The 15,208-nt window shown below is 35.4% G+C and overlaps 1 protein-coding gene across 3 annotated transcripts in view; it reads left to right on the top strand.

The window, feature by feature from the left end:
* The window catches only part of LOC149724839 (protocadherin Fat 1-like), a 60,888-nt gene that overhangs the window by 28,018 nt on the left and 17,662 nt on the right, over nt 1–15,208 (top strand). For all 3 annotated transcript variants that reach the window (XM_089892303.1, XM_089892305.1, XM_089892304.1), the window contains exons 9-24: nt 823–962; nt 1,363–1,579; nt 1,846–1,946; nt 2,313–2,520; nt 8,218–8,461; nt 8,813–9,049; nt 9,379–9,649; nt 9,784–10,227; nt 10,625–10,786; nt 11,104–11,280; nt 12,015–12,198; nt 12,499–12,726; nt 12,992–13,203; nt 13,885–14,148; nt 14,413–14,566; nt 14,882–15,093. In XM_089892303.1, coding sequence (XP_089748429.1) covers nt 823–962; nt 1,363–1,579; nt 1,846–1,946; nt 2,313–2,520; nt 8,218–8,461; nt 8,813–9,049; nt 9,379–9,649; nt 9,784–10,227; nt 10,625–10,786; nt 11,104–11,280; nt 12,015–12,198; nt 12,499–12,726; nt 12,992–13,203; nt 13,885–14,148; nt 14,413–14,566; nt 14,882–15,093 — 3,455 coding nt within the window. The remainder of the gene's footprint in view (nt 1–822; nt 963–1,362; nt 1,580–1,845; nt 1,947–2,312; nt 2,521–8,217; nt 8,462–8,812; nt 9,050–9,378; nt 9,650–9,783; nt 10,228–10,624; nt 10,787–11,103; nt 11,281–12,014; nt 12,199–12,498; nt 12,727–12,991; nt 13,204–13,884; nt 14,149–14,412; nt 14,567–14,881; nt 15,094–15,208) is intronic.

Raw genomic sequence — 15,208 nt, 5'->3', positions numbered from 1 at the left:
GAGCTATAACAAGATACACAGCGTCATGCTATTTATTGCCAAACCATAGCTTTGAGTAATGATGACGGCCACTGAAAGCACCTAATCGCTCTTTACTTCGCAAATCGACGCCTCATTTTAGTATCACGTGTCAACCGCTGGCAGATGCCTTGAACAGCTAAGCCAGGAAGCCATAAATATTGTTTTCGGTCACTTCGCATGTCACAATATTTGCACAACCCTTTACCCAAGCGGCAGGTCACACTTTCTCGTTCTTGGTCAACGCTTTCTTTACTTTGTATTTCCGATTACTCGTCACGCAAAAGACTTTCGCCCACGATTTTTGACAGCTAAAATGAAGACAAACAGTTCACACCCTTTCTTGTAAATTTTAGTGGTTTATATTTATTCTGACAAAAACGCACTCAAAATTAAATACGCAGTAACTCTTGAGCGGGCACGAGGTTCATAAACCACAACACCCGTGTTATAACGCGTGTCTTTGCCTGCCATGTCAATATTAAGCGGCATTTATTAATACTTGCTAAAATAAGAAGTTGTTCATTCCGAAATATCTTTAATTTTGTTCCAATTTCCTATAAAGCTTCCGTATCTTTTTATATAGGTTGGGGTAATAGGGAACATTTTTAATTTATATTTTATCGCTCCAAAGAACATTTAAAGAGTTATGTACCCGTAGCATTACGACTCAAAAAAAGCGTTTATAATTGTTAAAAACACGATCAGAAAATATGGAATATTATGCGTTAATGGTATCCTGTCCTGTCACACTATCTGTATACCACATATTTCCCCAAGACTAACTGTTCATAACTTCTACAGCGGGCGACGACGATCGTATGTTTCACCTGAACAGTCAAGACGGGTCATTAGTAACGGCTGGTTATCCAGACGCTGAAATCCAGAACTTTTACAACTTAACAATTTGGGCGTCGGACGGTTACAATAACGATGTAGCAAACGTAAGTTAAAATCATTTCAAATTATATTCACTCAAAAAGAAATCTGATTGTATATTTACTTCAGTGTGAAGAAAAAAGATTATCTTTGGACTAAATCCTTGGCGTACCTCGCCCATAATAACAGTATGGTACATATACTTACTTGTCCATTTGTATTAAATGGCGTATTCAAAACAATATATATAGTAGGGTGGGGTAAGATCTGACATGTTTTTATTCTCTTTTATCTTCCTATTTGATAGTACACAAAGAGTATTTACAGTGTTATAACCATAGCGCCACAACTCTAAAAGAGCGTTGTTAATTGTTAAAAAACACAATCAGAAAATTTGGATTTATGTGCTATCGGTATCCCATCTTACCCCACAGTACTATACAATAAAATGCGTTCATATTTTAGATTGTGGTTCGAATTGGAGACTTGAACGACCACCGACCCGTTTTCGATCAAGCCGTATACGAGCACACAATATCAGAGAACACCACAGTCGGTACAATGGTGTTCCAAGTCACGGCCACAGATGGTGACATCGAACCGAGACAGAATGGGAACCTCATTTACCGAATATGGAGTAGTGTGCATTCTACAAGTCAGGACAAATTCCGCATAACTTCAGGTAATTTTAAATTTGAACATTTCTAGATTTCTGATTAATTGAATATTTTTATAGTAGGGTGGGGGAGATAGGAAGCCTTTTTGTTTTATCTTCTTATTTCATTCGGTTGTGAACAAAGAAAATTCAAAACAGTATAAAACCGTGTCCTCACGACTCCCATAGACCGTTATTAATTGTGTAACTGTAAAACGTTTTTTACTCAAACAGAATCTTTTTACTTTTTTGGTCATTTGATTTGGCGTTTGATTTTAAATCCTTTTGAACAGATGGAGTATTCTACACACAAGGGGAACTAGACAGGGAAGTACAGAGGGAACATATCTTTATAATAGAAGTCGACGACCAGGGCTCTCCTTTCTCATTACAGGCAAGTCTAAGAAAAAAATTAAAATAGAATTTTTTTGACTTAAGGAAAGCTTATATAGTTAATAAATGAATGTATGGTTATATATCCGCGCGTGGCAGGGCGACGACGACCGTTATAACACGGATGTACTTTTATACCCGCTTACGTGTTGCCAAGCATCGACATTGTGTGATCTTATTACTGAACAGAGTTTTTCAAGCAAAACGCACTACAAGCGTCTTTTCCATACACGCACTCAATGGTAGCAGCATCGAGCCTCGAACTCTGTAACTTTTGGCTACAATACAATCACCTAGCCACTGAACCATAGCGCCGAAAATAGACTATTCCGTGTGTACATGCATTTAAATGCATATTTTTTTGCAGGGTTATTGCCGTGTCGTTATTACCATTGGAGACATAAACGAACACGCACCCCGTTTTACTGCGAGCAGTTACTCTGGAACTATAACTGTTGGAGCAGCGGACCAGACCACTGGAGCTGTTGATATGAAATCATCAAGTGTTGTAACTGTACGGGCCAGTGACCAAGACACGGGAATGAATGCTAAGATAGAATACTCAATTGTCGAAGGTGTGTAACTGTGTTTAGTATAGTAGGGTGGGGTAAGATGGGTCATGGCTTTGTTTCAATTTCTCGTCTGATTTAGTAGTATATATGATGTATTTACATATAACCTTATCCCCACGACTCTTAAGGAGCTTTTAATTGTTTAAAACACGATCAGGAAATATGGGATTTAGTTGGTAACAGTATCCCGTCTTATACCCACAAAAACACACAATATTTAAAATCCAGAGTGTGAAATAGCCGGGACCCCACAACTGTTCGAATGTATGTTTAGTTCTATAAGCCTGTGCGTTTTGTTAAACTTATTATATTATCCTTATGTTTGCGTAGCTTTTGTTCCGTCTTAAATCAAATCCTTTTTAAAAACTCTTCATGTGTTGAATTGTGCTATAGTTCCCTGGCGAGGACACCTTTGAAAAATTTAATTGCAAGTAATACCGGTTTACGTAATGCGGTGGCGTACTCTCCCAGGAGATTGCTGCACGGTCCTTTCTTGGTAGTGTACTGTACCTCAGCTGCGTTTAATATTGGTCAAAAACCTTCGTTTGAACTTGCCTAATTGCGACACATTGGAAAAGCATGACTAATAAATTTAGCTAATAATTGCGAGAAATTAGGTATTGTGGACGCGATGAAATCACCTACTTTTAGAGACACTTAAAATGATTTTGGAGTTACGCCATATTCTCTGCACGATCAAAGCTCTCTTTACACTCGTATTGGGGTCGCTTGTTCAAAACACAAGAGGCAATTAGCGCGTGTAACGGAACAGCGGTACATGTAAGAGGAAAACATAGGTCACTGTAGTGTCCATTTATTATTCTCTGAAATCCCTTAGCGCTATAATGACAAACATAAAACGTTATGTACTTCAAATAGGGGCGCCGACTTTTCATAATTTAAGGTCATAAACTTTATATTATAACCCCACGCTTTCAATATAAATTAGTATAACCTATACCAAAGGCGTGGTGCTACGCCGGTCGCTAATGACGCTGTTATGTTTATACCAGTGGCCATAAATTAACCACGGAAACAGCCCTCATTTAAGCGAAAGCAAAACATTGAGGGTCAAAAGGCGGTACGCTGCTTGTAAATCGTAATCTAATTACTCAACTCGAACGTGGAAAGCCTATACGACGCGCAGTAACGCCCGGGTTGTCACTGAGTCAATTTAAACTCGATAAATCATGAAGTATTGTACGGGCTCGGCCAATTATGCCTTTGTCCGGTGCTTCCGACTGTATTTCGGAAGCCAGTCGCATTCGGCACCCATGAAATGTCAATCTTTATTGTAAAGTGTTGGAGAAAATACTTATTTGTTTAAAATAAAAAACAAATTTCAGAAAAGCACAATTTTGTTATTAGACATATGGACGATTTTCTTGATGTCCTTAAACTTTTAAACACATGATTTTAATTTGATTTTTTACCAATTTTTAATATGATATTGTGGGGTAAGATGGAGTCCGTTAACTGAAAATATACCATATTTCCCAATCGTGTTTTACCCAATTAACAAGGTTCTTTAGAGTCGTGCGAACACGTTTATATAATTCTTTAAAAAAAAATTGAATAGGTTCGAAAAAAAATCCACGAATATTTCTAAATTGACTTTTAACTAAGAATTTTGTTGATTTATTCGTTACCGTCGACACGTCTGATTTAACGTAACTGACGGCTGTTGTTTTGAAGCGTATATTTCGCGCTTGTCGTAATAGTTTACGCCTCTGTCTTTCTTTCTTGCGGCCAGAAAACTTTCACCACTATGTATTAGCGTTGTGTACGCTTGTTACAGGCCAAATGTATTCGACAGAATAGTTGACCCGCGTAAGTCTGTTCAACTTAAACTGTCCTTTTTCGTTAATGTAAATTGCTTTTCTCTGAGGTGAGAACCTTTTTAGTCTTTTGGAAATGGAAATGGGTTACTTCCTGAAACGTGTGATTGAATGAAAAATTTCAACCCCTTGTTTTTACTTCTAACTGAAGTCATTTTTTCGTTAAAAACAAAATAATAAAAATGATAACTGTATTACAAGACTTTACCATTTTTTTCTAAAGCTATTAATTTTATGTTGTTTTTTTGCTTTCCAAACGTAAGCACATATTGCTCGATTTTCTTGCATCTTAAAAATGTGAAAATATGACACATTTTACGACTATGTTCGGAATTTTTCATTAAGACTTTGCCCGCATTTTAACATGCATCATCATTCAATATATTTCTAATTATACTTCAATGTAGAAAATTAAAACACAATACAGATACAATTGCATATAGTACTATACGGGGTAAATGGGATACTAGCACATTTATCCTATTTTTTCTTAGTCGTATTTTGAACAATTTCCAACGCTTTTTTAGAGTCGTGAGAATACAGTAATATAATTCTGTAAACTTTTTAGGTTTACTACCAAAATGGGACAAGAAAAGAGAATTAAAACATGTCCAATTTTACTTCACCCTACTGTACTAAAAACACATTGGCCTATTCATAAATGGAAGAAAATAAATTTATTAATCTCTTTGAATACGATAGTGAAGATCTAATTAATTTATACAATAAAGAGAAGGAAATTTGCAACAAAATGACAGTCGTTAAAACAAAAAGGTAAAAACTATAAAACTATACATATATGGTTTAAATCAACTGTGCGAAAAACATGATCTTTGACATAACTATTAATAGAAGTGAATAAACAAGTTGAAATTCTCTGGAATTTGTGTCGCAACATTTTCAAAATTACTTAAAACCACAGCGCGTCGTTATGTACATTAGCGGGCACCTATAGCACGCAGAGACGGGTCGCCAAAATTTCCATTCGTCGTTAAGTGTTATGCGCCATCGCTTATCAAAACTTATTCTAACAAAAGATAGATTACACAAGCAGAGGGGACATTGCGCAATCTAGACGTTGTATTGGCTTCGTTTTGGTTCCGGGACATTCATAAATGCAGAAGTCGTTTTATGATGAGTTGGTATTATGTTATAAAGCGTATATCATGCTATCCCGTTGTGGACATTTTGATTTATTGAAAACGTAGTCAAATATTGACTGTCCGCCGCATTGTGTAATAATGTTGTAATAGGAAAACGTATATATTCCTAACTGTCGCGTGTGGTCGGGAATCCATTAGGCTTTTTGGGTTGTGGCTTCATACACTCATTAAACGTGATTTATGTTTGGCATATGGGCATTTAATATGAACCTAAATGTCGATCGCAATACGTCAGTTTAGTTTATCGTGTAAGACCGTTGCTTTATTCTTGCATTACGTTAAGTTCTACCTTAACGAGGTGATTAGACTTCAAATTTTTTGGAACAAATCAAATTAGCGATAGTTTTAAATCGTATTAAGATTACTTAGTAAACATGTAAGTTCCAATAGCCCGGTACACTATAACTGCTGTTAAACCTGTTGGAAACGATGGGAAATGTTTTTTTTTCCCTTTATCGTCCCATTTAGTAGTTAACAAAAATACTTTAAAATTAAGTGACCGTATCCTCACGACTCTAAAAAAGCGTTGTTAATTGTTCAAAATACGATCCGGAAATATGGGATTTAGATGCAAGCGGTCTCCCATCTTACCCCACAGAATTATAACAAACAGCAACGACCTTTTGTACACACTTGATGTATTAAGCCATCAACTTTGACCGTGCCCATTTAGCCCTAACAGAACAACAACATGGCTTGAACCCGTGTAACATGCATGGTAATACCCACCTTTCGGCACTAAATTGTAGCATTGCCACCCTTACACCAATGTCGTCGTTAAAGTAGATTTATGTATTTTGGGGAACATTAAATGCCTTTTTTGGACGTTTAGTTTGCAAAATAACTTCGACTTTATTGAACAAAAATTGTTTATCTTTTTTGCAAGTTTTTTTTTGTTGGTGTAATGTTTCAAGCTATACTATACGCGCTTTAAAGTGTACATACTTGCACACCGTTTTTGGTCGCTTTTAAAGTGTTTATTGGCTTTCGAATTACCGCATTTAGAAAATCTTTTGAAGCCGATTATGCCTTATCATTTCGGGCATGCATTTTCATGGCGCTATGCCGCCAGTAATGACTTTGGGTTATCACGGACTCTTGATGTCACTTTAATCGTGCTAATGGCAGCGCGTGCGAACTATACCAGAACGACTCACATCTATTGTTAAGTTCCGCTTCTATAAGCATTGGGAGTATATACAATTTGTTCTCAGCTGGTGTAGCCTTGCTGCACCACAGAAAGCACTTGGCCAAATGGAACTCTTTTATTGACAATTAGTGGGTGGCGTGGCTAGTATACACACGGAGCGTTCCTGTTTATTCGCGCATGCCATTGTGAGCTCGGACGTTTTATTCTAACTTTAAATTTTGAGGAATGGGCTCCAATATATGGCATGTGAAAGTTTGATTAACTGCACACGGACGTTAAAAGCATTTCAAATGGGATTTCTTATTTCAACTCGTTTCATTAACTACAGGCCAACCATTAGGCCCCATACATTAAAATAAGTTCAAACAAATTAAACAGCAGGCTTACTTGTGCAAATAGTACATCGTTGCGCTCTAATATAATTCTCGCTTTGGAAACAGAATAATTTTGCTAAATATATGTTTGGGTACACTGTACAGGCGAGAGAATTTAACGAAGTATTTAGCTGGTAGTTTGATTTATGAGCTTTTGACAAATTGAAGCATGGTAATGCCTTAATGGCGTCGAAATAGTCATTCGTGTCGGGCTTTTTGACTGATTCTTTCAATCATTAGTTTTAATGCTAGTGGTATATATAGTTGTCGCGTTAAAAATGGCGAAAATTTATAGAAGACCAAACAGAAATACATAACATAACAGAACATTTATCCTTTGAAACAAGAACAAAGATTATAGTATGAGGTATTGTTTGATTAAGAGAAATGCCTAGTAGAACGTTGTTTTTCGGTAGATTTGGAAAGGGTATTTTTATTTCTTTATACGGGGCAGTTTTTTGAAGTGCCAAGGGTCAAATCCCGGCCAAGTCGTGATCAGCAGCTGTTAATACGTAGTGACCCCTTGTTGAGTGGGTGGCCATGTTATCGTAGCTTTATTGTGCGCATATTCACGATATTTACCATTGCCCTTATGGCTCTGTGTTTATGGTGTACAAGGCGCTGTTATGGCTTAAATATTTGCCCTGCAACCCGAGTCAGCTGCTCGTCTGCTTACCTAGAGAAACTCGGAAAGCTGTTTTGCCCGGACTGGCGCTGTGCCAATAAATATAAAAGCCATCCGTGCAGAAACAGCTGCGCCAAGGTCCTATCCGCCCCGTGCGCCCGGGCGTCTCCAGAATGAACGGAATGTCCAGATATTATGGCATCGTGTTGAATGGTTCACGGTACAGTGCAGAGCCGCAATGTCGCTACAAAGCGTAATTTAAAAATTTACCAATCGAAATCCGGTGTAAAGCAGGATATATTTCCCATCTCACATTGTAAAATTTGAAATAAAAATACAAAGTGAAGCGTTTAGCATTCTTCGTTTCAAATTATTTGTAGGATACGTAAGAAAATAGCTATTTTGTCACCGTATCCGTTTCCTAAAGCCCTATTTACTGCGTCACCATGGCTATAGCATAACGTAGTTCGACTGAAACGACCTTAATCTTCAAGTTAAGCTTACAAATTCGGTCATAAAAGCTAAAAATGTAATATTCTTACTCAATCAGGAAACAATGACGGTCTTTGGAGAATCGATTCCAGTTCTGGCGAAATATTTCCAACTGGAACTCTTACGGCACGCGAAAATATTCAGCCGAACGTTCTGACCGTTCAAGCTAGTGACGGCGCTACGACGCCACTCAGCAGTACCGTAGAGGTAACCATACAAGTCAGACACGACGATTCAGCGCCACCGAAGTTTGAAGCTGACGAAATCACTGCAAACCTTGATGAAAACTTACCAAGCGGAAGGTAGGCCGTTACGTATTCATCCAAACAGTGTAGTTTCGTACGCGAACGTATGAGTAACTCATCAACAGGCATTAGGTGTATAAAAAACAGAACACTCACGTTATAACCACTATCTTTGCCCCCTACTGCTAGAATAAATAAGTTACATTCATTCGTTCTTAAACTTTATAAACTTCATATTGTTTTGGTAATTCTCCAAGTGTGTTTACAGAATTAGGACATTACAAACCATTTAGATAACCTCAAACTATAGTAAATTTTAAATTAAAACTGATACATATGGATGTATATCGCCTTATGGATGTTTATACATTTTAATTTCCATTTTTCTAAATTCCATTCTCTTAACAGCTATGTCACCACTGTGAAAGCAAGTGCACCATTTGGTGTTACTTATATGATTTCTATGGTCAATGATGATGAACCTGTATTTTCCATCAATGCCCATTCTGGTGTCATCTCATTGGTTGGTGCACTGGACCGTGAAATGAAATCATCATACATTTTCAATGTGACAGCTGTGACAACTGAAGGAACAACATCAACAACAACAATTACCGTCAACATTAACGATATAAATGATAATAGGTAAAATGATGATTAAATGTCTTCATTTATCATTAACTGATGGGGCAATTTTGACATGAGTATTATTATAATGTTTCATTTTCCTTGTGGTCACTTGTGAGTTACATGTATGTAACTTGGTCGGTTATTGAATTTTTTTCTACATAAATTTTAGTTTGGACAACCCATTAGTGACCACTGGGTTAACTTGAAGTCTCAGTGGTAGCAGTATCAGGCGTTGAACCCGGTAACCTTTATTATAAAAGCAAAGTAAACCCCTGACACATTATACCACTAATAGGAATAAAAAAACAAAAATATTTTGTTAAAATTTTTATTTTATATTTTAGGCCCGACTTTGAGAAACTGAGCTATTCTGGCTCCGTTTCTGAGTCCTCAGGATCGGCTGCATCTTCCTCAATAGATGGTATCAGTGGTCCTCTTATAGTTCGTGCATTAGATAAGGACATAGGTGACAACGGCAGGGTCAGATACTCCATCGTAGAAGCCTCAGACGAGATTCATGAGCGTTTCAGTGTTGACCAATACACCGGTGCTGTTCGCACTAAAGCTGGAGAGAATTTGTTTGATTACAGCATTGCGCAACACTATTCTTTTGAAGTAAGGACCATTGACATTTGTTTCATATGTTATAGAAAATGTTATTTTTTCCTTAAAAGTTTTTTAATTTTGTCTGTTAAATAGAAATATGCATTTTACAAAACCTACATTTAAAAACCAAATACTTTTTACAGGTTAAAGCATCTGACATCGGCAGTCCAACTTTAAGGTCCAGCAGAAATGCTGAAGTTACAGTCAACATTATAAGAACAGGCATCTCTTCACCTAAATTCTCTAAAAGCCACTACAGCTCCAATCTGTACTTGCCAACATGTAATGGTGTGGTCATAAGCCAAGAAATTTCTGCTTCATATTCTGACCCATTTAACCAAAACAATGTCTCATACTCTATTACTGGTGGCAATGTTGGCAATGCGTTTTCAATTGATTCAACTACTGGTGCAGTTACTGTAAGTGACTCTTCTGACATGCAAAATCAGTATGCACTTAGACTGCAGGCGTCTGATGGTATTAGAAGCACAGTCACAGTGCTAACTGTAATGCTGCACAATCTGGAAAGCCAACTCAGTTTCTCCAGAGAAATATATGAAGCAGAAGTTATGGAAAGTTCTACAGAGGTAAGAGTTGAATGGAATTTTTTTATTTTGATCATAACGAAGAACGGGAGAGTTTACAAAAGCGATAAACGGGTAGCAATGTTAAAAAACGGTTGTTAAAACTTGCCTTTTGATAAAACAAAAAGAGAAATATTGTCTTGGATAACAGTTACTAGATATCTATTCAAGTGATCTTTTAAAATTCAGATAAAAGTATATGAATAACGCCAAACATTGCTATATTATACCTAAGTTATGCAGCCAAATTATTTATTTATAAGCATACACTTTATCTACTGTTTTCTGTAATAATTTCTTCACCAAAACTGTCTTTAATTTATTTTTACACATTTTGTGATATTGCAAAGTAAAATAACAGTTAAAACAAAATCCTTTAATTTTATTATGTTTTCTATAGATTGAACCAGTTGTTGTGGTGACTGTAGCTGGTTTGGAGCTTGAAGACAACATTAGGTTTACTATTCTTAACCCAACTCCGCACTTTAAAATTGGCATCACATCTGGTATTATTGAAACGACTGGTGTACCTGTGGACAGAGAATCAAATCTTGCTTATGAGGTATGTTGCTGTTTTAGGTTGGGATCAAATTTTAATGTTTTACTACTTTGAGTCATGGTTTTAATTAAGGTTGAGATATAATAAACCAAATGAATGAATGTATAAATAAAGCTGGTTTAATTTTGTATGGCCGGGCAACAACAGGGGTTATAACATGGGTGTTCAAACACCTTGTGCCTGCTTACAAGTTACCATGTTAATCACTTTGTGGGTAATTCATTTTTGGGAGTTTTATTGCTACAAAACTGTTTTCATTAATTACTAAATGTTTTGTCACTGCTTTAAATGCATCAATGTCTAAATCTCATCTGTTTTAGATCCTTGTTGAAGCAGTTGATGTAAACATGCCACAAAACGGTGGTCAAGTAAGAAGAGGCCGATGTATTGTCAATGTAACAATCAATGATTGTAATGATAACAATCCCCTATTTGTTGGCTTGCCATATTACTCAACTGTACAAGTTGATGCCCTACCCCACACATTCGTCAAACAGGTAAAAATCTAAAAAAAATCACTATTTTTATCCGTAAATATTTAAGCAAACTATTTTTTAACATATTTTCTTGATATAATGAAACTCTTTTGGCTTATATATTTTTCAGCTGAATTTAATGGATCAGGTTTGGGAGATTTATAATATGACTAGCACCAACAGTAAAAATATTTTATTTGCTGTAAAACTGTCTGTGAATAATGTTTTAAGTATTTTTGGTATATAAATTGTGTTGCAAATATTGTAATATTTGAAATATTAAAATTTCAGTAAATATTGGCAAGGCGACAGTCAGTATGGTACTGTATGTATCTATAAACATAATATAAAATTCACATGGCTAACATGAATGATATACCAGTTACGTCACATTATTTCCAGTGAAGTAATTAAACTTCTCTTATGTAAATTTATTAGTTCAGCACACATTCCAAAGCAGTGACTAAGATGTGATGTAATCCCCATACCATAAGTTCCTTATTTTCATTTTTATTATATTCAGACTGGTAATATTGATACAATGTTTTTAAAATACACCAGGCAAACAAAAATAGAGAACTTTACATTTAATATGATCATCATACCCAGTCTACATTCTATACCATTATTTATGTTTTATTTTGTGCTTATTTTTAGTAGAACCCAAATTAAGTCAAAATTTAAATTTTTAAAGTGTATTTAAGAAGTAATTTTAAAATCATTTAGTTTTATTCTTTTTTATCTTTTTTTTCAAGGTCCATGCTATAGATGCAGATACAGGTTTAAATGGCCAAGTAACATACACTCTCAGTGGTTCACATTCTGAGTTATTTACCATCGATCCAGCAACAGGGAATATTACAGTCAGTCTCACACCCGCTGGTGTATTAGGAAGCAACAATGCTTATTTCAACATCACATTAACAGCAACTGACATGGGTAAGTGTGAACTTAACAAAACATACATGTGTATGTAGCATATTACTTATTAATAAGTTGTCCAAATATGGGTCACATAGAAAAAGAACAGTCACCTGCAAAGTTAGGTCTGTGGTAACATAAGCAGGCATGACGTGTATGAAAAAGAACATCAGTGTTCTTTCGACTTTTTTTAAATGCATGCATAAATAAGTGCCATTTATTCATTTATTCATTCATTCATTCTTTTACTTTTTCACTCTTTCACTCTTTTAAATCTAAATCTTCTAGTATTTTTTAAAAATCAAAAACTTTCCCCAGGCAACCCAAAACGATCCGGGACTTCAAATCTTCGAATTTCCCTCGTCAACCGAGCCACGCCAGTCTTCACCATGCCATTCTATGATGAAATAATGGTACCAGAAGATGCCAAGCTTCACACAGTGGTAACATCTGATGTGTTGGCTTCAAGCCCAGATGGTTCAGATGTGTATTACACCATAGAAAGTGGTGACCCTCTCCAGTTATTTGATATTGACTTTATTGGAGGTAGGATTCACAATAAAAAATATTTTTAGTATATTAATCAAAGCGAAAAGTATGACAAAAATTTGTTACAATCACACAGTAAAGAAATAACGTAAAAGAAATCGCTTTGAAATGAATATTATTAACTTTTAAAATGTCTCTTTATATAATGAATGCTAATAACTAAAATTAGTTTCTAAAATTAAAAATAATAATTCTTCCCCCCAAAAAAAATATGTGTTCTAATTTGTTATCAATATTTTTAATATTTTAATTTTTCCTCAAGGTACTATTACCACCATGGGCAGCCTGGACTTTGAAAAAAGAAACCTTTACCAGCTCCGAGTTAGGGCAAGGGATGCAGCGTCAAGAGCATACGCAGATGTGGAAGTTACAATCCGAGTGACGGATATCAATGACAATGACCCAATTTTTACTGAGAACGTTTACTCACATACTTTACCCGAATATACAAGAGTAGGAACTCAAGTGGCAAAGGTGAATTTATAATAATAATAATAATAACTTTATTTGTCCCTTATTACAGTATCGAAGATTTAGAAATACTCTAAACAAAAGACAGCATATAGCAACAAAACAACAGTTGTTAAAACACGCTTACAGTTAAAAACTTATTTACATTTAATTGGAAGAAAATAAGCGCGGTCACTAGTCACTACACCTAGCAGACAAAGAAGCCATTTATGTTTTGTTATTTTTAAGTTAAACTTCTAAAAAAAAAACAAAAGGGTGCGTAAAGACACGATGTATAGAATAATATTAGAAAATGAATATTTTATATGTTGAGGTCCTGTGGCAAGGCCTGAGATTTAGGTCTGTTATGGTAATTACAGCTGAAACCTATAACATGTTTTAATGTTTTTTTGTACTTACTAAGCGAAATTACGCGTGGCATTGGGGTCTATACAGGATGCTACAGAAGTATTACTAACAGGTTGTCCAAATTTTTAGCTAGATAGGTAAAACACAGTGCAGTGTAACTTGTAATTGGAAACCTATTGTATAAAACGCATTATATTATAACTACTGTCGGTTTAATTTATTTGAGAAAAAATAAGCGACATTCAATTCCAATTTTTTAATTTCAAAATTTTATTTTTTTAAATTTAAAAATTTATTTTTTTAATTTCAAGTTTTTGCTAAACTTTTCGTTTTCAGGTTGAAGCAACTGATGCAGACTCCGGAGCATTTGGTTCCCTCTCCTACACCATCCTCCCTGGCTCCGAGGATGTTGGGAGTTTATTCCTCATCGATTTAGAAACGGGAGTAATCTGGACAGCGAGCAATTTAGACGCAGAAACAAAATCTGAAATGGAATTTGTCGTCAGAGCTTCTGACGGCGGTTCTCCGGCCCGGTATTGTGATGTCACAGTGAGTGTAATAGTGGACGACGTCAATGATAACCCTCCCATATTTGACCAGGTATAAATTCTAGTGTTTTTACTTAACCAGGTATAAATTCTAGTGTTTTATTTAAAAATCATATTTTTAGTAATTAAGAAATGTGGTTCATTGTAAAATCAACAACACTGTCAAAAATATGTAAGGTTGCTTTGTTATAGTTAACAACAATATAAGAAATCCTTCTCAGAGCACATGTGGAGTAAAAATGATTAAAATGACAACTTAGTTACTATTTCCTTTATAAATTTGTTATATAAATGTAATAATTTTTTTTGTTTTCAGAGCGTGTATGAGTTCTTCATTAGTTCAGAGGCAAAAGCTCAGAGTTTTGTTGGAAAAGTGTTGGCTTCAGATCCTGATGTGTCTGACAAAGATAAAATCAGATATTCTTTGAGGCAAACAAGCGATGGGATGCTAGAAATTGATCAACAAACAGGTAAGTGGTATTTTGATAATGATTTATTAGGTCCTTCCATTGCTATGTTGAAATTGGTATGTATTGTTTGTGTCTGGACTCTGGAGTGTAAAAAGGTGGCAGGAGCCCAATTGACAACTCATTACAGGCCAGGAGGTGTAAGAAGACACTGGTGTTATAACTTTTATGAGGTGTATAAACACACAGTGTATTTTTTTCAAAAACCACAAAATCTAAATTCTCAACTGTAAGCATTAACTGCTGTAAACATCTGCCATAATGAATACAAACGATAAAAAAAACTTTAAAAACTATATATATACATATTTTTTTCAGGCATTATTACTCTTGCTTCCACTAATGCTTTCAAAGACATTGCAAAAGTTTATGCGAATGTATCAGCTACAGACGGTCTATTTACTACCACAGTGGATATTATGGTTCAAATCAATACACAAGATACATCACCTAATGCATTGTTGTTTGATCAACCTGCATATAACTTCACTATAGAGGAAAATCAGGCTGCAGGATCAATCGTTGGCACTGTAAGTTTTTAAAGTGGCGTATTTTAAGTATAGTTACTAGCATAAGATACCTTATAAGTTAAAAAAAAGAGAAATTTTCAAGGCCCCTGTGTCTTAAGGTATGTTTTTTATGTGT

Source organism: Ciona robusta, chromosome 14 (assembly GCF_009617815.1).
Source record: "Ciona robusta chromosome 14, ASM961781v2".
Lineage (NCBI taxonomy): Eukaryota > Metazoa > Chordata > Ascidiacea > Phlebobranchia > Cionidae > Ciona > Ciona robusta.
Note: the sequence above shows the minus strand (reverse complement) of the source record. Positions and strands in the feature narration are given on the sequence as shown.